The 23,983-nt window shown below is 59.8% G+C and overlaps 7 protein-coding genes across 7 annotated transcripts; 6 read left to right on the forward strand and 1 right to left on the reverse strand.

Moving 5' to 3' along the window:
• Positions 1 to 2,906: 2,906 nt before the first annotated feature.
• On the forward strand, positions 2,907 to 5,243 carry MAM_05197 (glucan 1,3-beta-glucosidase GLUC78 precursor; the record flags this gene model as incomplete). Its single annotated transcript, XM_040823995.1, has 1 exon — positions 2,907 to 5,243. One exon carries the CDS (start codon positions 2,907 to 2,909, stop codon positions 5,241 to 5,243), a length of 2,337 nt encoding a protein of 778 aa, XP_040678154.1.
• A 2,227-nt stretch (positions 5,244 to 7,470) lies between these two features.
• Positions 7,471 to 10,298, forward strand: MAM_05198 (ATPase family AAA domain-containing protein 1-A; the record flags this gene model as incomplete). Its single annotated transcript, XM_040823996.1, has 2 exons — positions 7,471 to 9,046; positions 9,109 to 10,298. The coding sequence occupies 2 exons, from the start codon at positions 7,471 to 7,473 to the stop codon at positions 10,296 to 10,298; spliced, it is 2,766 nt and encodes a 921-aa protein (XP_040678155.1).
• Positions 10,299 to 10,923: 625 nt separating this feature from the next.
• Positions 10,924 to 12,163, forward strand: MAM_05199 (Oxoglutarate/iron-dependent oxygenase; the record flags this gene model as incomplete). Its single annotated transcript, XM_040823997.1, has 3 exons — positions 10,924 to 11,226; positions 11,296 to 11,373; positions 11,432 to 12,163. 3 exons carry the CDS (start codon positions 10,924 to 10,926, stop codon positions 12,161 to 12,163), a joined length of 1,113 nt encoding a protein of 370 aa, XP_040678156.1.
• Positions 12,164 to 16,364: 4,201 nt separating this feature from the next.
• On the forward strand, positions 16,365 to 18,200 carry MAM_05200 (trichodiene oxygenase; the record flags this gene model as incomplete). The annotated part of the gene is made up of 5 exons (XM_040823998.1): positions 16,365 to 16,566; positions 16,644 to 17,503; positions 17,567 to 17,677; positions 17,772 to 17,938; positions 17,999 to 18,200. The coding sequence occupies 5 exons, from the start codon at positions 16,365 to 16,367 to the stop codon at positions 18,198 to 18,200; spliced, it is 1,542 nt and encodes a 513-aa protein (XP_040678157.1).
• A 681-nt stretch (positions 18,201 to 18,881) lies between these two features.
• On the forward strand, positions 18,882 to 19,950 carry MAM_05201 (alpha-galactosidase; the record flags this gene model as incomplete). The annotated part of the gene is made up of 2 exons (XM_040823999.1): positions 18,882 to 19,778; positions 19,849 to 19,950. The coding sequence occupies 2 exons, from the start codon at positions 18,882 to 18,884 to the stop codon at positions 19,948 to 19,950; spliced, it is 999 nt and encodes a 332-aa protein (XP_040678158.1).
• Positions 19,951 to 20,355: 405 nt separating this feature from the next.
• MAM_05202 (5',5'''-P-1,P-4-tetraphosphate phosphorylase 2) lies at positions 20,356 to 21,356 on the forward strand (the record flags this gene model as incomplete). Its single annotated transcript, XM_040824000.1, has 2 exons — positions 20,356 to 20,487; positions 20,556 to 21,356. The coding sequence occupies 2 exons, from the start codon at positions 20,356 to 20,358 to the stop codon at positions 21,354 to 21,356; spliced, it is 933 nt and encodes a 310-aa protein (XP_040678159.1).
• A 214-nt stretch (positions 21,357 to 21,570) lies between these two features.
• MAM_05203 (uncharacterized protein) lies at positions 21,571 to 22,723 on the reverse strand (the record flags this gene model as incomplete). The annotated part of the gene is made up of 3 exons (XM_040824001.1): positions 21,571 to 21,729; positions 21,807 to 22,643; positions 22,694 to 22,723. 3 exons carry the CDS (start codon positions 22,721 to 22,723, stop codon positions 21,571 to 21,573), a joined length of 1,026 nt encoding a protein of 341 aa, XP_040678160.1.
• Positions 22,724 to 23,983: the final 1,260 nt, after the last annotated feature.

Here is a 23,983-nt window from a genome sequence, read left to right on the forward strand (position 1 = left end):
TCGTACCACAGGTTCATGGTACGCCCGCCGAAGCGCCTAGGGTCCGGTCCGGTGGTCTTGTGGCATTTCTCCCCCGGCGACAAGTGTGCTGCTCTGCTCCGTACGCCCGCGCAAATGCAATTTTTAATCTCTGGTCAAGATGGAGAGAGCAAGAGCGCCCCGGGTCGCTCGTGGGTAAATCTGCAAGGGTCCGCACCGCAGGTCGGTACGCATTACTCGAGTACGTACTAGATGGGACGATTGGCGACTGGCGACTGGCGGCGGCTTGACGGCCAGTCACAGGCTCGGGGGGGCGTTGCGTACTTGCGTTGCAGACTTGTTCCCATGGACCACGAACCGGGTGCGTGCATGGAGATGCGGGGAGCGCTTGGTTATCTGATTTACGTGTGGGTACGTCCTGCGTCCCGTACCAGACGGGGGCCGGGCAGATCCATGAGTTGCCTGCCCCTGCTACAGGCACGTACGTACGTACCTACTCAAGTACTCCGTAGTTACTTAGTTGAGCAAGTAAGCGCAAGTGGGTACCGGTAGCACCTAGCGCCGAACCCGGGTGCTTATTGCGGAGGTGGCCGGGCCGTCCAGCAGCTGGCTCTGGCAGGGAAACGCCTACGGGTAACGAACTGTTCCTACTCAAGTACACGGACGTGATGTCGAGTCTCTCAACACACCGTCACAGGGTGGGTGCGCCTCGGATTCGGACCGTCTCTCAGGAAGATGGGCCGTGGAATCGGACTGGCCACGATGCAGGCGTCGAGACGGGAAAATGGAAGTTACTGGCTGACCATTGTTCTTCTCGAGACCCGGACGAGGGTGCAGCCTGGGTGTGACGCACCGGTGGGGCCAGTTAGATTGCCGGCTTGATGGCTCAACCTTGTTCAATGCGCGGGCCACAGGGCAGGGCAGGCAGGGCAGGGAGGGCAGGGCAGCTCGACAAGGGAAAGAAGGGAGGAACCAGTTCGCCAGGCAATTTAATCGAGTGGGGGCGCGCAACGGCGACTGACTGGCTTAAAGCGTCTGGTGTCCGAAACATCTAGGGCGTTTCGAGCCTGGTCCATGGTCAATATTTCAAGTGTGCTTCAGTGGTTGTGAGTTTTCGTCGACCCTTTGCTAATTTGCGGAGCCGGGCTGCAGATGGTTGATGCCAAGGCCAAGGCCGAATGTCCGGCAATGGGGAAAAAAATCGCCAGCCATTTCCAGATTGTAGTTACCCTCCCGAGCAGCCAGGCGAGCCCCGCAAGACCCTTCGGCGTCGGCGCAGCCAATGGTGTCGCTCTGTGCCTGAAAATGCCACAGCGGTGCCTAGGAATGGAAGCCCCGCCCGCGCGCCCCATTTCCATGGTGGCAAGCCCCATCGGGCAACTCGCGCCAGACGTCTGATGGTATCTCGATTGTAGTTGCTAGTAACTACCTAGGTAACTTACGTAGTTGAATTGTGTGACGTGTGCAGCTCGGGCTGCTCTCCGACCTCCTGGCATTCGGCGAAACGATGCGAAACGGGAGCCAGCGCTCCCCATGTTTGTTTGTTGCCAGGGGTCCCGAGTAGGGGACTTCACTTTGCCAGCAAGCATTGCGTATTGCCTGCTCCTGCTCCTGCTTCTGCTCCTGCTCAGGAGTCGTGCCGGGCTTGCCTAGCGGCCTCGTGTGAATCCTCGGTAGCTCTTGATCCTGGCACCGTGGCAAGGTGGGCAGTTTGCCGATCGGAAATCATGAAAGAGCCCGCCGTTCGCGCCTTCCCTTGGATGTTCCTGTCCGCCGCCAGCGGATTTTGAAGCCTCATCGACTTTTTATTCTCGGGCCGCCGCCCAGCCCTTCTTTCTCTGCTCTGCACCTCTGTTTCCTCCTCCGCCAACGTCGGCACGCATTTCTCTCTCCCCCGAACCACATGGTCCTTGCTCTGCTTGCTTCAAGCAGTAAGTAGCTCCGTGTCGACACGTCCACGTCCACGCATACCGCCATACCGTCGGTACGTTTTCCGCGCTTGTCCCCAGCCACGGTCCTTGCGTCTTCAGACCTCTCCAAAGGCACCCCGGGTGGTTCCTGTCTTCTGCCCATCCTATCCTCCTTTCCTCTACCGCCCCCGCGCTTTGCTCTTCCCTCGAAGCCTGCACGATACGACACGGCGCGCCACGACACACAGCTTGGAAGCCATGAGCCATGCTGCATCAGGCCTTGGGGATTCCTTTCCCCTTGTGGCAGCCACAGAGACTGCCGCATCGTGACGGTAGTGTCGTGTCGTGTCGTGTCGTGTCGTGGCCCGCGGTCCCTCATCTGACCACTGCCGCGCTACGCACACCCCCCCCCCCCCCTGTCCAACGTGTCGGGCTGGAATAATCCGCCATGTGATGCACTCCAGTCCCGTGGTGCAAGGAGCTAGGCGCTCAGTAGAGCCTGCTCTAGTTTATCTGCATCCTCGCAAGCTGCATTTATGCCTGCCCTGGTGGGTAGGTGGTAGTGTGCAGCTCACCAGAGTGCTTCTCATGAAGCCAAGCGGCATGCTTTCCCTCGTCATCGTGTTTCAACTGCCTGAACAGACGTGTCCAGTTCCTGTGCCGTGAGCTGAACATGGCAACCCCCTATATTAGGACAGACATATCTGCACCCTAGTTCCCTCTGTCTGGTTGGGCCCCGCTTGACGATTCCTTCGTGTGTTCCGTTCAACTCAAAATCACATTTGCTACACAGGCCCGTTTCCCTGGTGTCTGACTCTTTCGGTGCCTCCCTCAAATACATGACTCGGGCTTCCGAGGTTCTTTTTCCTCATTTCGAGCCGTCTTCATTAATCCTCTTCACGACGACGACTGCCAGCTAACTGTGAAATTTCTCGCTTTCTGCAGCAACCTTGGATTGATTGTTAGACGCGCAATTCTTCCCTCCCGCCATCAACGGGAGGCTGTTTTTATTTCGTCATGGGACCGTCGACATTCGTCTCAGCGTTCTTCTTGACGCTCCAACTCGTTGCTTCGCCATCGCTTGCAGCTCCGTCACCTGATGTTGGCCAAGCTGCTGCCAATGCCACCGGCCTGAACTGGTGGATGGCAGACATCAGGCGGCAAGGGAGAGCGGCCTACGCTGCCCCAGACTACGTCGTATTTCGCAACGTCAAGGACTACGGTGCCAAGGGCGACGGGAGCACTGATGACACTGAGGCCATCAACCGGGCCATCTCCGATGGGAACCGCTGTGGTAAGGGGTGCGATTCCAGCACCACAACTCCGGCTCTCGTCTATTTCCCTCCCGGTACCTACTCTGTGTCAAGGCCCATCGTCCAGTACTACTACACTCAGCTGGTCGGTGATTTTGTTGGCATGCCCACTCTCAGGGCTACCCCCGACTTCAAGGGCATAGCTGTCATCGACTCGAATCCCTACGTCGACGGCGGCAAGAACTGGCATACCAACCAGAATAACTTCTTTCGGCAAATTCGAAACTTCATAGTTGATCTCACTCATCTTCCCAAGGAGACTGGCACGGGTATCCATTGGCAGGTTGCCCAGGCCACGTCGCTGCAAAACATCGTGTTCAACATGATTCAGGACAAGTCACCCGACAACAAGCAGCAGGGTATCTTCATGGAGAATGGATCTGGTGGTTTTATGAGTGACCTGACTTTCAACGGCGGCGCCATGGGTGCTTTTCTCGGTAACCAGCAGTTCATGACCCGCAACCTGAAGTTCAGAAACTGCAACACCGCCATTTTCATGAACTGGAACTGGCTCTGGACTTTCCACGGCGTCTCCATTGACAACTGCGGCGTGGGCATCAACATGGCCAACGGAGGGGACGGCGCTCAGACTGTCGGCTCCATCGTCCTCGTCGACAGCACCATCTCCAATACCCCTGTCGGTGTTATTACCGCCTACAGGCCTGATCAAGTCGGCACCAACGGTACACTTGTTCTTGACAATGTCGACACAAGGACCAATGTCCCCGTCGCAGTCCAAGACGAAAACAAGCGGACAATTCTCCCGGGCAACACCCTTATTCAATCCTGGGCGCAGGGCCGATCCTACAAAGGCCCGACTGGCGAGGCCAGACAGGGTGAGAGGAGTGCCGCCCCCCGGCCTGCTGGTCTTCTCGACAGCACGGGCAGATACGTCACGAGAAGCAAGCCTCAATACGAGGACGTTGCAGCGGGCAAATTCATTTCTGTCAAGTCGCAAGGCGCCAAGGGTGACGGAACGACTGATGACACAGCCGCGATCCAGAAAGTCTTCGACATGGTGCGCCCGGACCAGATTGTCTACTTCGACCATGGTGCTTACCTCATTACCGACACCGTCAGGGTCCCCAAGAACGTCAAGGTTGTTGGTGAGCTGTGGCCCCTGATTATCGCTGGTGGCTGCAAGAATTTCCTGGATGAGTCGAACCCCAGGCCCGTCTTCCAGGTCGGCAAGTCTGGTGATGTTGGCAACGTCGAAATGCAGGATCTCATATTTCAGACTCGGGGCCCCCAGCCTGGCGCTATTCTCATGGAGTTCAACGTTGCTGGCGAATCCGTTGGATCTGCCGCCCTGTGGGATGTTCACTTCCGCGTCGGAGGCAGTGCTGGCACGAGGCTCCAGTCTGACAAGTGCAGCAAGCAGCCCGAAAAAGTTGGTCCGCCAAACCGTGAGTGCATGGGTGCCTTCTTGCTCGTCCACGTTACCGCGGGTGCCAGTCCCTACTTCGAGAACACTTGGCTCTGGGTCGCCGATCACGAACTGGACCGGCCTGACCACAATCAACTCTCCATTTACAACGGTGGAGGCCTCCTCGTCGATAAAGCCGTAAGAGTGGTGTTGGTGGCGGTGTTTGTTGAGCACAACCAAAAGTACAACATCCAGTTCGTCGGGGTCAGGGAGGCTGTTGTGATGCTTTTCCAAACGGAGACGGCATATATGCAGGGCAACCCAGATGCTCGCCAGCCGTTCAAGGCCAACAGCAGGTTCTCGGACCCCGACTTCACCCAGTGCACCGGCCCTAAGTGTGCCCGCACCGTGGCACTCCGATTCGTGGACTCGACCGACGTCCGTGTGTTCGGCGTCGGCTCCTACAGTTTCTTCGACAACTACGCCCAGACATGTGTTGGTTTGAATAACTGCCAGGACCGCATAATACATGTCGAGAATTCCAAGGTGGAAATGTGTGGTGTCAGCACCAAGGCCAGCGTGGAAATGGTGACGTTGAATGGTCAAGCGGCGGCTCTGGACTCTCACAACCGTAACAACTTTTGCGGCACGATTTCTGATTTTAGTTCATATTAGGACGATGTCCAAAGGCTACCAGCGGAATGGCAGGGGCCTGGAGAAGATGGCACTGGCCACGACAGGACAGGGGGCGTAGCAAACGCGGCGGCACCGACCAGCACCATGCACAAGACGCAAACGTGCGACCACCCGCATGTGTTGTGCCGGCGACGACTGTGCTTTGTCACTACGGCTTCGATTCCCGAATATAGATGAGCAATGCCGTATATATGATGGGCTGCAGACGCGAAGAAGCTGTTGGCATTTTTTTTGGTTGTCTAGTTATACACTGCTGTGGCACGGCAGTTGCGAGCCACGCGGCTCAAGGAATATAGACTGACGGGCAGAGGGCCGATGTGTTGCAATGTGCAATATGCCTAGGTAGCTTTTAAATTTCATACAACTAGTCTGTAAGTGGCGCAGCCCCAACGCGACATGACGTGCTGTACGGAGTACGGTGGAGTCGAAGAGATGATCAAGGAAAGGTGTTGCCAGGTGTGTTTGCTGCGTTTGGCATTGCCATGGCGCTGCACCTTGGGCAAACTTTGGATGGAGATGTCGTGGTTGTGTGGGTTACCCCGTTGGGCGGATGGGCTTTTGTTTGCTCTGCTGCGCAAAGTGTTGAGCTGGTGAGCGTGAGGGTCGAGCAATCCATGGTGCCTGAAGACTGAAGACGATGGATCGCGTGCGATGTTTTCAAGAGCGAGCGAGGTAGGGAGGGAGGGCCGGACGGGGATGGGTCGGGGGCGGCCAGACGGAGGCTTCATTTTGGGGTTGATTTACTTTCGGCCGCGGCGGGGTTTTGCATCCGGGCCTGGAAATCAACGTGTCGCGGCCCGGACGGGAACTGAGGAAGGCGGCGTCGGCATCGGCATCGGCATCGGCATCGGCCCGGTGGCCCACATTGCTTGCACGTCTCCGGAGGTAGCACTCCGTACTTGGAATTGAGCTACCCGGTACCCTGTACCGCACCTAGCGTGTCCTGTCGGTGGGTTGAAGTCTGGCTCGGGGAAGAGGTCGGCTTTGTGTGATGCTGTGGTCGAGGTGGCTATACGTGGTACGTACCACGCAGACATGGCAAAAGTCGACTTGGACACAATCTGGCACAGTAGAGGTGTTCAAAGCACATAACTACGTGTCAAGTCAACCTAGACATAATACTGCATCGTATAGGTCTTTGGCTGTAGCACATCCGTACAAAGTCAACTTACACATGGTCCGAGGTGCTTGGCTGCGACACACAAGCAAATGATGACAGCGTGCAAGCCGACGCGGACGACGGTGACTGAGGCAACAAGGTATTGGACGCCTCGTGCGTCTGTGCCCGGGCCCGTGTGCGGCCAACGAGGGCATCGCGATGGCTGCAGCCTTTGTGCGCGGTTGAGGCTCTTGTTGGGCTTGACCGCAAGTTCGGTGCGGTGCCACAGCGGCCGGCTAACCGGTGGGCTGGACGCACAGGCATCTTGTATATAGATAGCCAGCCCTTGACTGGTGAGGTCCGTCGAGTTGCGTGACTGAGCTTGTTTGAGACTGACCGTGTCATGTCCAGCCCTCGGCACGCCCAGACATGGTCTCTCTGGGTGGTGTTGCGAATGCCGGGCCAAAAATACGAGTACTGAGTGCTCCGGAACAAATCTCTGACACGCTCGAGCCTGACGCTGTTGTCCGACGCGGCTGTTTGTTCGGGTCCGAGGTCTCTGCCGGCCTGGCGACTGCAGTCACACACCTGACGGGTAAAGAAAGATGCGTGGTCTTCTGCGGACCACGAAACTTGTCCGTGCCCGCGGACCTATATTTATGTAGCAACCCCAGGTTCCGAGTGGCGGGCCCTTTGATTGAATCCTTTGTTTGCCTGGGCTTTCTATTTATAGAAGGTATACATGGATGGTTCTGCAGCACGTTATGTGGCAGTCTGTGACTGCGGCAGCGGCGACAAGATTCCAAGGGCCTAGCCGTCCCGCCCAGTCTAATAATCGCCCTCGGTACGGAGCACGCTTTGAGGAACCTGGGCTCCAGGACCTCGGGGCCTTGGTCGCAACCTCGTGATGTTGCCGCGTAACCGTCCCCGGTGGCCGTTGCTGGCCCAGGCGCATGACGTATCGACCACGAACCAAGGGACAAAGACAAGATCCAGGATCAAAGGTTTCCCCCCGCCGCCTGCTTGTTTACGTCTTGTGTCCGTCCACGCCGTCTGTTTACTCATCCGTGGCGTCTCCGCAGGTGGGCTGTTTCAATTCCAAATATAATGCCTGAGCCCGTGTGTCCGTATCCGTCTCTGAGGCATATGGCCATTGGCATGTCGCAGAGGCAGGCACCAGCAAGTGGCGCGAGTATGCCTTCCGGGCTTCCCCCTCTTTCGCAGTGGTTCTTGGCCAACAACGTCAAGACGCCGGCAGAGCTCAACAAGTTTCAACTTCCGCACATCTTCTCGGACGGTGGTGCCAATGTTCCACGGGCCCCGGCGAGAACAGGCAAGGTCCCTGCCGCCGAGAGCGTCGCGGAGAAGACACACCATGCCGGCACGACGGCCGCGGGCGACGCGCGTCGAGGAAGCTCCGGCGGCAACAACAGCGACGTCACGGGCGAGGAGCCCGACGTGTCCGGCTGCCGCGTCCCAGGCGACAAACTCGCCGAGCTGCGCGATGTCACGGCGTCCTTTCTGGTCCGTGACCCGAAAGGAAGTCTGCTGGAGCCCTCGTCGACGGTCTTGCTCAACTCGCACACCGACGACATGCAGATTGTCGACGGGCTCGTCCTGCACCTGGCAAAGGAGCTGCAGGCAACTCTCGTGTCGGTAGACTTGGAGGACTTGCAGGACCTGGGATACGAATTCGGCCTCTACGAGAGGCGGGCACAGCTGGCCAACGTGGCCCTTCAGAATGATCTGCTGGCGGCCAACAAGTCCGTGGTTTGCGGCATGGCGCTGCGCTACTTCGGGGCCTCGCCGCAGAACCCGGAGTTCGCCGCCTCTGCGCAGGAGCGGACGACCGAAGCCATCAACATGATCTTGGATCTCCAGCTCCCCAGACCTCCGTCGAAGCCCAGCGTGGCACTCGGCCGCTCCTCGGGAGTTGTGCCGTCCAGCACCTTCTGGGAGCGAGCTACCGCCCCCCCCCTTTTCATACACATCCGGGACATCTACAACATCATCAACTGGCCCAACGGTGCTCGGGTTCTGCTAAACTTCCAGAGGTGTATCCGGACGAGACGGAGTCAGGGCCTCGGCGTCGTCCTTCTGATCTCTCAACTCCCGTATCACGCATGCCGGATAAAAGACGCAGAACAAAAGAGTGACAAAGACGCAAAACAAAAGAGTAGAAAAGATGCCTCCGAGTCGCTGGTGCCCATCGGCCAACAGGTCGACATCATTCCCACCGAGAGCAAACCGGAGCTAGGCCACAGGGGATTGTACAAGTTGCTATCCCAAGCCAGCTTTCGACGTTTCAAGGCCCTGCTGCGATGGCACGTTCCCCATTTTCTCATGAGCCCCGACGTCCTCGTGGCTTGCCATCCCTCCTCAACCTGGAGGCTGGAAGACGACACAAGGTACAAGTTCTCCATCTGCGTCGCACAGGACCCGCGCAAGTTCCTCACCCAGATCAAAGGCCGTGCCTATGGAAAGGGCCATGCCAACCTCGACGACGTACGGGCGGTTCTGCTGCGCCTGGGCTGGTTGATACGGGCAGACGCCAAGGTCGAAGCAGCGCAAGAGCCCGTGGAGCAATCGGTCGACAGGGCGTCGTGGAACGATGAGATGAGAAGGATTGCGGAGACCGCGGACAAACACGAGAAGTCACTCATGGAATGCATCGTCCGCCCAGGTAACCGACGATGCCGGATCCCGACCCCGTCTCGTGTGGACGTCTGCTGACCATGGCCGCAGATGAGGTTGACTACACGTACGAAGACGTCGTCATGGACCAAGAGACCAAGGAGATCGTCCAGAGCCTGGTTTCGCTGTCGACCCTGAACACGGACGCCGAGCCGGGGCCGCTCATGAGGCCGCTCCGCATCAAGGGAGCTCTGCTCTACGGGCCCCCGGGGACGGGCAAGACGCATCTCTGCCGAGCCATTGCCAAGGCGTCGGGGACAAACATGCTTGCCATTGCCTCGGCGGAAATGCAGTCCCAGCACATTGGCGAGTCCGAGAAGCTCATCAAGGCGGCCTTCAAGCTCGCCAAGAAGCTGTTCCCCTGCGTGCTGCTCATCGACGACGCGGACGCGCTCTTCTCGCGCCGCTCGTCCGAAGACAACGACTGGAGGCGGCCCTCCCTCACCCAGTTCCTCATCGAGATGGACGGACTGTCCGAGAGCAACGAGGCCCCCTTTGTCATGGTGGCGACGAACCGTCCCCAGGACCTGGACGACGCCTTCTACCGCCGGCTCCCGCAGAAGATCTACTTTGGGCTGCCCGACGAGGAGTCGCGCGCCAAGATCCTCCGGCTCATCCTGAGGGAGGAGGAGCTGGATCCCCTCGTCGACATTGACTGCCTGGCCAGGAAGACGGACAAGTACTCGGGCTCGGACCTGCGAAATCTTTGCGCCGAGGCCGCGCATCTCTGGGCCATGGAGCAGCGCAAGACGGCACCAAACGGAGCAAAGATGGACCAGAACATGCCGCTCTCGGTCCGCCACTTTGAAAAGGCGCTCCAGAAGATGCGGCCGACCGTTTCCGACACGACCATGGAGTCTCTCGCGGCCTTTACCCGCAAGTTTGGCGTCAAATCCTCCCACAACAGCGGCAGCAGCGCGTCGTCTCCCGTCGCCGCATATGCCGACTTGGTGAGGCAGCCCCTTGTGTCCATCCCCATCCCACCGCCAGAGGAGGACACGGCCTGGACTACTGAAGGAGAGGAGATGCCCGGACAGGAAGCCGGGAGCCCGGGCCCGGCCCGTGACTGCTGTCGTGCAGACGTGTCCTCGCCCTCACGAGAAACCACGACGCAGTGTGGAAAGAGAAAGAGAAGCGACTCGGATGCGCGCGATGCCACCGAGTGCCGCAGGAGCCCTCATCCCTCTTGCGCAAACGAAGCCAGCAGAGGGGAGTCGGGAGACGGCGTGAAGGAGGAATGAGCGAGGGCCCTGACGTTGCGGTGCCGAGTGAGGCCTGGGTGTGTCTGCCCATCTGAAAGACCTTGTCGAGAGGGGTCTGTGTGAGCGAGCATTAGATTGTCAAGGTTGTAGAAGAGGTCAATGGTAAATGGTAAATGGTAGCAGGTAGCAGCTCGCTGGGGGGGGTGCAGAACTTCTTCCCCTTGATCTGGCGTAGCTGCCTCAGACTTGAGTGACGTTTGTTCAAGCTCATAGACGAAAAGGAGCCTTCCGAGGTGATGGGATGCGAGGCGACAGCTCTGTTGACGGCCGGCGTCGTGTACGTGGGACGACGACTTTGAGTGTCTATGGGTGCAACAAGGCCGCTGCCCGGCGAGGGGGTCGATTTGACGCCACGGCTGGGGATGAACCGCAGGTGCCGTTTCGGGGCATCACGCACGTTATCACTCTTGTCGAGGCCTCTGGTGGCGTCGTTTGCAGCAGTCCCCATGCGGAGCGTTGTCGTGTGACGTTGGGCCCTTTTTTGTGCCCGATGGCGAGGTCGACACAGGAGACGAGTTGACGCGGACAAGTCGAGTTGACTCAAGACGAGAGAGGCGAGGCAAGATAGAACAGACGAGTCGACACAGACAAGACGAGACGCACAATGGCGGCTTTCACCTCCATCCCCGTCATCGACCTCTCCCTCGCCCAGTCGCCCGCCACAAAGCCCCGGCTCGTCATCGATCTACGAAACGCCCTCGTCCGCGTGGGATTCCTGTACCTCGAGAACCACGGCATCCCCCAGCGGGTTTCGAACGACGCCATCCGTGAGTCGGCCGCCTTCTTCCGGCTCCCCTTGGAGAAGAAGCTCGAGATCGAGACGGTACATAGCAGGCATTTCTTGGGCTACAACAGGATGGACGCCGAAAGGACAGCCGCCAAGGTTGACCACAACGAGTCGATTGCGGTAAGCCCGCCCTTGCTCCCAAGCAGCCGAGACTGCGACGTGCGAATGGCGACACACAGCTGACCCCAGACGCCGCAGATTGGGGCGGATCTGCCCGCTCCGGGAGCCCACGAACCCGTCTACATGAACCTCCAGGGCCCAAGCCAGGTAAGTCGCACGCCGCTGCTCCCTGGCCCCCAAGCAATCGCCAACACCAGCTGGGCAGTGGCCCGACGCGTCCGTGCTGCCCAACTTCAAAGCAGCCATCACGACGTACCGCCGAGCCGTGCAAGCCCTCGCCGACCGCTTCACCCCCCTGATCGCCGAGGCCCTCGAGATCCCCGCGCCGTCCCTCACCCGGCTCTTCGCCGACAACCCCTTCAGCCGCCTGAAAATCACAAACTACCCGCCTCCCGCCGCCGCCGCCGGCCATCACGTCCAGGGCGTGGGCCCGCACAAGGACGGCGTCTTCATGACCTACCTCCTCCAGGGGGGCGCCCACAACGCCCTCCAGGTCCAAAACAAGTCGGGGGCGTGGATCCCCGTGCCCCCCGTGCCCGGCACGCTCGTCGTCAACATCGGCCGCCTGCTCGAGATCATCAGCGGCGGCGTCTGCACCGCGACGACCCACCGCGTCGTCAGCTCCCCGGGGAGCTACGCCGGCGCCGACGGCGAGGCGCTCGGCCCCAGGCTGTCGCTCCCCTTCTTCCAGCACGTCAACCTGCGGCTGATGCCGGGGGACATGCGTCTCGATATCCCGCCGCACATTGCGGCGCTGGTCGCCGGCGAGGACGTGACGTCCGACTCGGACACCTTTTTCGCCGGCCTGTTTGACGGCGCCGTGGGCGATTCCGTCTTTGTGAGTCTGCTGACGAGCTTCCAGGACGCTGCCGCGAGATGGTACCCCGATCTGCTGCCGCTGGCGCTGGAGAAGCAGGAAGAGGCGAGGAGGAGGTAGGCGGGCGTCGGGCTCCCGTGTCACTTGTAGTTACGATGTACCAGGTCGAGCTGGGCCTCCTGGTGACCCCTGCTCGGGTCGACAAGACGTCAGAGTCATCAATATACCTCTTGATTTCCTAAACGGTGACTAGGTAGACATCTTGGTGGTGTGAGACGATTCTTCACATCCTCCCGCCGGGAATGACTGTCCCGCACCGGCTGGAGCGTGTCGGGAGTTGAAACCATACAAGACCTTGTGGCGGAGCGAATCGTACAACGCGTGCTGGCGCCCGGGAAACGGCGTCATTGAAAATCGGGCCCAGCCCGTTGTAGCCCACGTCAGTCTTGGTCCACTGGATCGATAAGAGGTCAGGGATCTCCTCCTCATCGGAAGTAGGTAGGACAATACGCGCTGCGAGATGCCACTGCATTGTTGACGGGCGTTGCTTACCACGGGACGAGGCACGAGTGTGCTGGTCGCATAAGACTTCATCGCATGGATCGAACACTAGATCTAGTTGTGTACGAAGCCCTTGTTGGTCACGTCCTTCAGATGGAGGAATCAAGGACCCTTCAGACTATACCATATCATATGTGAACCGAGTTTTTTTGCTCTGAGCCCCCCTGATCTGCGTGACTAGCCCTTGCTACACCTTGTTACAATGGCAAAGCCGAGAGGTCAAGCAACGCAAATGTGCTTACCTGAGTTGAGCACTTTCAACACACTGGCCATCAAGTAATAGCCTGTCCTGCGAAAACTGGTATCCTGCGGATAGAGGCCTGAAAAAATCACTCCGAGCCCGTCACGTCGAACCCTCGTTACAGTGGTTACATGCCCATCGCCTGGCGGTTAGACTTTCGCCTCCTGGCTTACCTCGGCCTCGGCATCACGGCGTTTTTGCTGGTTGTATTATCCACCGCGTACTGTCGAAAGCTTCTCGTCGGTGCTTTTGGGCTCACCGGCTATCGGCGTCCAGATGGTACTGTGACTCGAGGGTTCTAGTGACATTGCCGTTGTCGAGGATTCTGTCTTGAATGCTTCGCTACTCGCGGCCAGTTCGGTTCAACTTGTCCCTCCCGTGTGCCATGTCAAGTATGGCTGATGGCCCACGGGTCGCACGTACTTGTGAGTCGTCTGCTTAACCTCTGGGCAGCAGCATCGATGACAATGGCCACTGAGAGAGCACCCTGGCGTTTCGAGACACTACCGGGGACTTGGATTGGTTGTTGTTGTGACTGCCGTCAAGTTGGTGTGGGAGATTATTTCAAACGACGGCTGCCAAGGATCATTTGCAACCACGGCTGCTGGCGGTCGACGAGGCTGCAGCGACGACATCTGGAGTGTCGTGTGAAGGTGACGGGCTGTGGCTTGTTTCAAGAAGGCGTGGTACGGACGTGTTTGAAGTTGATTTGGATGAGAACGGGCTCGCCAACTTTTTTTTTTTTGCCTTTGAGAAATGCTGGCTGGACCAGAGTCACGTCGACCGACGGCCGGCCTTGGCATTGATTGAATGGGGACGTGAAGACGTGGAGACGTGGAGCCGCCGAGACGTGCAACTTCGGCTTCGAACCGCCCAGTTCCCACATCGAAGCACTGGCTCGCTCCATGACCAGTCACGCTTGACCTTGATTCAAGTCATGCCTTTGAACGCCTTGCCCTCCCTCGCGTGTACCGAATGCCGACGACACCATCTCACCACGTTGCCGCTGCAATGATGTATCCTCGCGCAGAGGTGGGAAGCACGGTCGGTCTCAAGATACCGCGATCGAGCAGTGAGCCAACGCCTCGCGAGACAGAGCAGCAACCTCCAGCCCAAGTTTGACCGATCCATGGCCAGCGGCTGTCTGGTCAAGCTCACTCCTCGGAGTGCTCAGACCATCACCTCGACAGGGTCGTCCTTGCGCTTGGCAACCTGATCATATTGAGATCAAAGTGGAACCTGTCTCAGGAAGCCTATCGACGCCTCAAAGCCGCGGCAAGGCAAACCAGCATGATTCGGCCCGAGGGACGGCCCATGCAAGAAACAATTACTGTTCCATCAAACACAGCAAGTCTCGTTGCCGATGGGGGGCCATCATGGTGATGCTCTCCATGGCTCGATTTTTCTTGCCCATTCCACTCCGCATATATTTACCCAACCTGAAGCGATCGTTTCCGCTCAACCAGATGTCCGGCTCTTGATGATACGTAGCAACTTGATGTAAACTTTTTTTTGAGACGACCCAGATCGGCTTCGGAGACGAGAGTCATGTACGGTCAGGGCATGCACCGATACAGCTGGGCTTGTGCCATGAGCATGGAAGCAAATCGAGAAGAATCCGCGGAAGGCCGGATCGTCAGAACAACAACTGACTGCCTGATGACTTCACAGGACTGCCTCGGAAGACCACCTGGTACAGATTGAATGCGAACGACGGTGCGGCTGCCAAATGTCTGGCCCGCTGTGCTTCCTTGGACTTGATAGGATCAACGCCAGCTCTTTGTACTTTCGGATGAGCGTTGCGTGCGGCAGCCCAGCCCACACCTTGGCCACACATCTGCTGCGAATATGTACGTACTCATTTGACACCGACCCGACAGGCTTCGGCATAGCGGTTGATGCCCCTTTTCGTTCCGTTGGAATGTCTCCGTCCAGGGCGTCTACAAGAATAATGATAATGACCCGTAGCCGAGCCAGCATACCGGATTACACCTCTTCAAGCAAGCGCCCAGGCATCGAGAGCCATGTTAAGACATGTCGTGTTTTTCAATGAGAGCTGACATGTGACATACATCTTGCAAACATGTCGTGTGTGAAAACACCAGCACCAAACGACGGGGCGGAGACCCCATGTTCCATTCCCCGGCAAAAGTTGTTCGTCCAGCATTCGCGAAGCAAGTACGAGACAACTCGTCTTCTAGTTCTACGCCCCGGCGACGAGGGCCGGCGGAGCAGGGCTTGAAGCAGCAACAGTTGCTCTGTCGAAGCAACAGTCCATCCTTAAAATAGTAAAGGTCACTGGCCTTTTTTTGAAAAGGCGGTTGATGGCAAAAGAAATCTGTGCATACGGAGCACCATGATGAGGGCCGTGCTGACACCTTTTTGCAATCTAGATTTTTTCTTTTCCTTTCTTTTTTTTTCCAATATCTAGGCCGTCGTCCTGCCGCCGGTTAGATTCCGGCATTTCACAGGCGACGAGGCATTCTCATGGACCAAGGTTATCTGTGTAATCACCAGAACGGAAATCAAGGTTTTGTTTATAGTTGCAAGGGGTGACACCACCAACTCTAGGACTGTGGACATTTCCAAGTTTTAGGTGCGTCGTCTTGCTGCTCGTCTCAGCTGCCAGGCCTAGAACGCGCCGATAATTGACGGAAGCGGGATTCCGCTGTTGATCGGCAATATAAACGCCGAAAAGCAAGTGGTTGCTTTTGTGGTGAACCACGCTTCTCACAACCCTGCGGAGCAGGACTCCACGCCATGCAAGACCAGGGCAGAGAATGAGACATGTGTTCGAGCTCTGCATAGTCCGGGGACCCTACATGACTTGCAGCCGCTTCTACCGGCGCTGGCGGCAACAACCTGACTCGACACCTCAGTCTTTGCTCGATACGACGTCGAGCACGCCTTGTGTGATGTTCAGGCGGTTTGGTTTCTTCTCATCCGTTACGTGGATCGTGTTGCGAGTCCTGCCTCGATAAGAAGGAAGCGAGACGTGGCGACTTGATCATGCTTTGACATCATTGCCCCGACAGTATTGATCTGTTATATATACATGGACATCTTGGTCGAACAACGGCAACATGACGGAGCAGCAGACCAGCCACAGAGCGCCACCCAACTACTCTGCAGGACCTGGCTGTCACTCTGTAGATTCTCACGGCGGAATTCATGTATGGAAGACGCGGCATGTGGTTGTGGTCTCTCTTGTGACCGCCGTCATTGATTGCAGGGTGGTTGGATGGACGTAGGGCAACGGGCCATTCACATGTTCCATCATCTTAACTTTGTCTGGAAAGAGGACGCCTGCATTGCCGGCACCTTGACAAGGTTGTGAGAAACCATAAAACGGCTGCCGTCTCACCAGCCAGCATGCCATGTCGTCTTATTCGCGACTGAAAATCCATCTCACTCGCCGAGCAGCATCGCATCCATCGGCCTGTCTTCCAGGCTGCCTTATCAACCACCTGACGAAAAGTTCCTGCCACGCTTGGCATATTTACTACCGGGCAGGCCGGGATGAGCTCGCTCTTCTGGTCTGGTCTGGCGGCGTGCACATGGCTCTACGTTTGCAGATGCCTTTACAATCTTTACCTGCACCCGCTCAGCCGTTTCCCCGGCCCCAGGTTGGCCGTCCTGGGGGCCTTCTACGAGTTCTGGTTCGACGTCGTCCAAGATGGCCAGTTCCTGTGGGAAATCGGACGGATGCATGACAGATACGGTGCCGTGCCGAGTCTCTCCTCCGCTCCGGCGCGCGGCCTCGCGGTGCTGCAGACTAACAGACTTCCTCTTGCCCAGGACCCGTCGTCCGCATCAACGCGCGCGAGCTGCACGTACGGGACTCGGCTTACTATAGCTCGATATACGCCGGCGGCGGTCGAGTCGTCAACAAAGACATTGCGTCAGTTGGGCCCTTGGCTGCGATGCCGCACTCGCTTCTGGCAACTGTCGATCACCACCAGCATCGCGCGAGGCGAAACCACCTCAACCCCTTCTTCTCCAAGCGTGCCGTTGCCGCCGTCGAGCCGCTCATCTGCGAGCGCATTGCCAGGCTCTGCCAACGGCTCGAGGCCGCCATGGAGAGCCAAACGACCGTGCCGCTCGACGCGGCTTTCTCTGCGCTTACTGCGGACATCATAACGCATCGTTTCTATGGAGAGCACTTTGACTACCTTGGAGTTCGAGACTACAAGAATGGCGTGACTGAGGCTGTGCTGGGCATTGTCAGGATTTCCAACCTTTTGCGCTTCGTCCCCTGGCTACTGCCCGCGTTGCAGATGACCCCAATCTGGGTCGTGCGCGTGATCCTACCGGCCTTTGCGGATTTCCTCGCCACGCGGGAAGAAATCAAGGACAGGATCCTGGCGTCTTTGCGCGGCAAAGAGAGCACAGGGCCGGGGCCCAGCTCAGTCATCGTATCCGCCCTGGGAGACGACCGGGTTCCAGCAGCAGAGAGGGACATCGACCGCCTGCTGGATGAGGGAAGCGTCGTCTTGTTCGCCGGCACGGAAACCACGTCGAGGGCCCTCAGCGTCGGCATGTTCCACCTGCTAAGCGACAAAACGCACCTCGACAAGATACGCCGCGAACTGAGAGCGCTCGCCTTCACCCCCGGCAGAGGCTACCGCTCGGCCGAGCTCGAGGCCCTTCCGTACCTGGTGAGCGCTGACGACGGCACAGCAAGCATCCAGAGACGGTCGCTGACTCCTCATTCTCTCTAGACGGGCGTCGTCAACGAGAGTTTGCGCCTGTCGTTCGGCCCTGTTGCGCGTCTGCCGCGCGTCGCGGTCGACGAGTCGCTGCAGTGCAACGGGTTCACGATACCACCTGGTGTAAGGCTTACCGCTCCTCCCGTCTGTTTCGCGCTCAGAAGGCATGCGTCCGTCCGTGCCGCGCTCACTGCTTGTTCGCACATACCGCGTGTAGACCCCCGTAAGCCAGTCGACGTACTTTGTGCATACCGATCCGGCCATCTACCCCGACCCGCACTCCTTTCGACCCGATCGATGGATCCAGGCCGCCAGCGACGGCTTCCCGCTTCACAGATACCTCGTCAGCTTTACAAAGGGCAGCAGACAATGCATCGGCATCCAGTGAGCAGGACCCCGTCGGGTGCCACACGGCCGAGAGTATTGCGGCTCACGTTTCTGCAGAATGGCGTACACGGAGCTCTACCTGGCCGTCTCGACGCTCGTCAGCACCTTCGACATGGAGCTTCACGACACAACCGTAGACCACGTCCGCATTCACTACGTCCGCAGCCTCGGCTATCCCGAGAAGTGCAGGCACATGAAGAACCCGAGGGGCGAGATCACGGTCAAGGTGAAGCGCAAAATCAGGCGCAGCGACTTGTGAGTGACTTGAAGCCGGCGAGGTGTCTTGTGCCGCCACGTTCTGCAGGAGCCGATGCTCGCGAGGTCCACGAACGAGTTGAGAAGAAGCCCCCGACATGACCACGTCTCGCGGGGCCAAGGCGTTTGTCGATGGTTTGGTATCGTGTGTATTCTATCGAGTTTAGTCAACGGCGACGTCTGGGCAATCCGAAGCGGAGAGCTTCTGAAGCTTTGTCTGCTGCAAGTTCCGTGTTGCTATTCAGGCGACGACGGCTACCGGGGACGCCGCGAGGCGGAGATGCTTGGTCGATGGGGCAGACGGACTTGAGAAACAGATATGGATATGGACATGGATGTGAGGTAGAGCATGGTGCCAAAACATTGTCGTATCTCTTCTTACTCTAGCAAGTCAAACGGTATATCGCTTTGCAAGGTGAGGATGGGATATTTTTAGCCCGATTGGTAGTGGGGCAAATCCCGCACAATAACTCGGCACGTGCCGCAGATGTGGCAGGTGATTTGTGGCGTCAACTGGTCTTGCGCCACAGCCACAGTCTGCACCGCTCACGAACATCGTGTCGTCGTCGTCGTTGTCGTCATCGAACCACCCGCACCTGAAACCGCATCCGTGCCGTGGTCTTGCGCCGACCTCGTCGATGCGCTTCTTCCCCCTTCAACACGCGTCGCTCCCTTTGCAGCCATCATGGTAACGACTCGACGCAGCGCAGGCTCGTCCGACAAACGGACCGCCGTGCCGACGCAGGCGCGACAACCACACCGCTCGGCGCCGCCGCGCAACCCGCCTGCGCTCCCGACACCGACTGAGCGCCTCGTCGTCGCCGTGTTCCCCCTCGTGCTCGCCTTTGGGACCCTGTTCTCGGTGCTCTCCCCCGAGACCCGCTCCGCGCACTACGATGCCGTCGCGCAGGCGCACTCGCAGGACCCCTCGGCGGCGCCGAGCTACTTTGCCCGCAAGTCCAACCTCTTCAACGTCGTGTTTGTCAAGCGCGGCTGGGGATGGACCACGTTCGCCTTCTACTTCTTCCTGCTGACGCACCCGAGCGGCGGCGCGGCCGGGCTGGACATGACGCCCCGACGACTGAGGGCGGTGCTGCGCTGGGCCGCCGTCACGGCGTGGTGGTTCCTCGTCACGCAGTGGTGCTTTGGTCCGCCCGTCATCGACCGCAGCTTCCTGTGGACGGGCGGGAAGTGCGACGCGGCCGAGCAGGGCGTCGCGCAGGGCAGCGCTGATGTCCGCGAGGCCCTGACCGCCGCGGCGTGCAAGGCCGCCGGTGGGAAGTGGAACGGCGGCCACGACATCTCGGGCCACGTGTTCCTGCTGGTCCTGGGGACGTGTTTCCTCTCACAGGAGATTGGGTGGTCTGTCGGCAGATGGAGCAGCAGGGCGGCCGAGGAGCGGTGCGTCGTGTTGCGTGACGGGGCGGTCAAGGGCGCCGGCGTCGAGGCGGACACGGCCGCCGGGTGCGGGGAGGGAGGCTACTCGCTTGGGATCGGGACGAGGACGGCGCTCGGCGTCGCGGGCTTGAACTTGTGGATGCTGCTGATGACGGCAATCTACTTCCACACGTGGTTTGAAAAGGTGCGTCGATGGATGGGAAAGCCTCGCCCGACCGAGTTGGTGGGGGAGAGCTGGCGCTGACTGGTAGTAGCTCACCGGACTACTGACGGCTCTTGCTGGCGTGTATCTCGTGTACGTTGTTCCTCGGTTCGTGCCGGCCGTGAGGTCCGTCGTTGGACTGCCTGGGGTATGAGCCGTCGTGAGTCGTGGCTCATGAGGAGATGGACGGGCTGGCTGCCCAGGCTCGCCCCGTGGAGGAGGAGGAGAAGGAGAGGTCCGAATCAAGACGCATTTGTTTGGGCCGAGTTGGCCAAGGAGCATGCACGAGTCCCGGGGTCTGCCGACCAGGACCGAGTACGTAGACAGAACAGCACTATTGTAAAAAGCAGCATACAGTCAAGTCAAACCTCGCGGGCAGACCCGTGTGCCGACGCAGACCGAGACCGAGACACGGTGGGTTCCCGAGCTCCCGAGATCCCGAGCTCCGCGTCGCCGCGCAAACACCACGTGCGCCCCACCCACGACAGCAGAACAACCGCAGAAGTCCAGACGTCGTTGCTTCATCCATCCCCCTCATTTCCACCCGTCTCGAGCAACAATGGCCCGCGCGCTCGGCGTGCCGTCCAACCTCGCCTCACTAGTCAAGACGACGTTTGAAAGGGCCCTCTCGGCAGGAGACGTGCATTGGTTCCCGAGCAAGGTCGCCATCGTGACCGTCAACTCGGCCCCCGTGAGTCGCCGCCCCGTCCTCGCTCAAATGCAAACAGCTCGCGCTGACCGACACACCAACGACCCCAGTTCCAACTCCGCTTCTCGCCAGCACTGGCCAGCAAGCCCCAACCTGCACCTGCACCGCAAGACGCCCCGTCCTCCCCGTCATCGTCAGCGTCAACGCCCCGGAACCCGCCGGACCCGTTTGCCAACCCCCCGCCGGCCCTGTACATTGCAGACGTCGGCCCGCGGCACTACTTGGTGCTGAACAAGTTCGCCGTCGTGCCAGAGCACTTCATCCTGGCGACCAAGGAGTTCCAGCCGCAGTCGGAGCTGCTGGAGGCAGCCGACCTGGAAGCCACGCTGGCCTGCGTCGAGGCCTTCGGCACGACGACACACGAGCCCGGCCGGGAAGAGGACGAGGACGAGGACGGCCTGTTCGCCTTCTTCAACAGCGGCGAGCACTCGGGCGCGAGCCAGCCGCACCGCCACATCCAGCTGCTCCCCACGGCCAGGATGCGCGACGGGCTGCCGGCGCCGTCGGCGTCGTCGTGGGCCGTGCTAGCCGACGGCGAGCACCTCGGCCGGATGCCGTTTGCGGCGTTCTGGGCCCCCGTGACGCCGGGCATGTCGGGTGCCGACCTCCACGGCGCCTACCTGCGTCTGCACCGCCAGGCCTGCGAGGCCGTGGGCGCGGCTGCGGCGGCCGCGGCGCCCCCCTCGCGGATAAGCTACAACATGGCCATGACGGCCGCGTGGCTCGCGGTGCGCCAGGACCCGCGCTGTCTTGAGGACGCGCTGCGGGCGGTTGGCGTCCCGCTGGACGGGGACCCGAGTCGTCGTGCGGGTGTGGACGGCTACGCAGGCTGCCTTGCGGCCCGGGGCTGACATTGCGTGCGAATTCTCGGCGGCACAGGCGTGTACAGACAGACAGGCAGGGGCGGGTATGTAGGTATGTATTCTTGGTGAGGGGTGGCGAAGCAAAGCAGAGCAGAGCAGAGCAAAGCAAAGCAAAGCAAGGCATCCTCGTGTAGCTCATTAGAGGAAATACATGGTTCCTTTCCATGCCCCCCGCCTCGGTGCCGACGTCTCCCGCCGCGCCCTAGTGGTCCCTTCCTGTCTGCTCCCGATACTTCTTATGACAAGTCAACCCGGAAAACTTGTGGGAGCCGCCGTGCTCGACAATGTACCTCGCCACGTGGTCCCAGAGCACCTTTTTGGGCCTCCTGAACCGCGGGACGGCCTCGACCAGGAGGGCGATCTGGGCGCCAAGCACGTCAGCGGCAAGCGATGGGATGGAAAGAAAGGGGGGGAAAGGGGGGGAAAGGGGGGACATACATCCTTCTCGGACCACGAGGGCTTCCTCTCGCGGTCCCTCGGGTGCAAGGTCAGCTGTCTGTGCCTGCCGCGCAGCGTGGACTCGGCCTTGTCCGACTTGAGCACCCTCTTGATGTCGGCGTAGCTGACGCCCTTGGCTCGGAGGGCGACGAGCTGGCGGTCCTCTGCGGCTCGCTGGGCCGCGGTAGGGGCCGCGAGGTTGGCGGCGGCGCCTCCTGGGCCCCGGCGGGGGGATCTGCCCGGGATCCCTGCGGGCTGGGCGGCCGGAGACGACGCGCTGCCCGTCCGGCACGGCTGCCCTGCTAGATTGGCGGGCAGGGGGGGCGTGATGACGGCGCCGGACGGAGACGGCGCGCCCGACACGGGCGACAGGGGCGTCTCTGCGGAGAAGGCTGGGCCGACGGTCACGAGGGGATGGAACGGGTGCGGATGGAGGGCCGTGTCGTGCAATGCGTCGGCGCAGGGCTGGAAGGGGAACGGCACGCTCTGCGGCGGCAGCAGGCCCCAGGCCCCCCCGTCTGCGAAGCTGGCCGCCGCGGCGGGAGGCCAAAGGGGGTTCTGGTGCGGGTGATAGATGGCGCCGTGAACGAGAGAAAGGCTTGCGCGGTCGAGTGGAAGGAGGCCGGGAGCTTCTAGCATGCCGCACGCCTGGCTGAAGGAGCTGAATACTGCAGGCCCGAGAAGAGTTTGCCCGCACAGGCTCTGGCTGTACGTTGTCGGGACTGGGCTCGACTGGAATCTGCGCGTGTCTGTCGTGTCTATCCCGACCTCGTTTTGCAACGTGTCCGTGTAATGGACCTCGCCCTGGGTCGTCGAGTACACCTCGCCTTCGAAAATCTTGGGCCCTGTTAGCGCCCCGAGGGAGACCGGAAGACGGCCACACGTACTTGGTTCGGGGTGAACTGGGAGAAGTCCATCCTCGTGTTCCGCAGCCAAGTAGGAGGCTTACCGCGCGCCCAATGCAACCGTCTGAAGCTCGACACGATGCGGGAATGCGCTAGACACCGCGAGGAGATGGTGATTCGAGCTACCACAGGAAAGGTCGGCAAATGTCAGCACAGCTAAAATTGTACGGGGAGGGAAGCTGCCGTGCAGGCGGAGAGGGCGAGGAAAAGCACCGCTCGCAATGTGCAGATGGTTGGTCGCCTGCAGTCAATATCAAGATGAGAGCCAACAGATGAGCAAACTGTTCGGGAAAGAAGCCAGCTGAAGAAGAACTTGACGTGGATGGCGGAGCTGGCACGCAAGGTTTATACAAGAGCAGAGTTGGAAACCAGAGTGAGCGGAAAGTCAGAGCAACATGAACTCGTCGACTTCTGCACTGCCAGCCGCCAGCGGCAGGGGGCTGCTCGTCTGAGAATGCCCATCCATCTTCACATCCTACGAAGCGGAAGCGGAAGCGGGAGCGGAAGCGGGAGCGCCTGTATTGTCGCCGCCTCCCACGCTCGAGACCTTTTGTCTCGTCGTGGTTATTGTCTATGCGGCGGTTCAACGACGCGGCCTCTTGTTTCCCGTCTCCCGCCCTCCCCAGCCCGCCTCTTCTCTCGTCGACCCGCCGAAGAGTCGAACCTGGTGGAAATAGCATCTCTCTGCTTCTCCAGCCGAGACCTCTGGCCTCTTTTGGCTCAGACGTTCACAGAGCCCCAGAAGCTTGGACGGCGTGCCGGGGACTCAGACTCCAGGACGCGGCAGAGGGGGCGAGTTGTGCAACGTATCGACTGCCGACTTCGTTGCTGGAACTCATCAGGGCCCGGGACCCTTGTCGACTCGCGGCGTCTACCTGTTCACAGTTCCGTTTTGGTGTGAACTGCATGCCATCCCTGCGGCGCCACTCCTATTGTCCTCGTTCTGTTCCTTTTTTCTTCTCACGGCCAGCATGCCCGGCTTTTACCGGTCCAGGCCTGTCTGCCTGCCTGCCTCCCTCGTACCGCAAAGCTTTTCTGTGAATTGCCGTCGTGTTCACTGGCCCGACTGGGAACTCTGCATGTCTGGCGCGGCCCCGCGATCCCCTGATCCCGCGGCATCATGCTCGATGCCCGCGATTGCCGATACAGCTCGAGTCGGCGAGCGTGCCTGGGCAGAGAGGGCGCCTCCGTCTGCATCTGGACATGTCGAGGCCCACCTGACAAGCTCGTTGGAAACCTCGCGTCTATATCTGGACATGTCAAGTCCCCCCC

The sequence above is a fragment of the Metarhizium album genome (genome assembly GCF_000804445.1).
Source record: "Metarhizium album ARSEF 1941 chromosome Unknown scaffold_12, whole genome shotgun sequence".
NCBI lineage: Eukaryota > Fungi > Ascomycota > Sordariomycetes > Hypocreales > Clavicipitaceae > Metarhizium > Metarhizium album.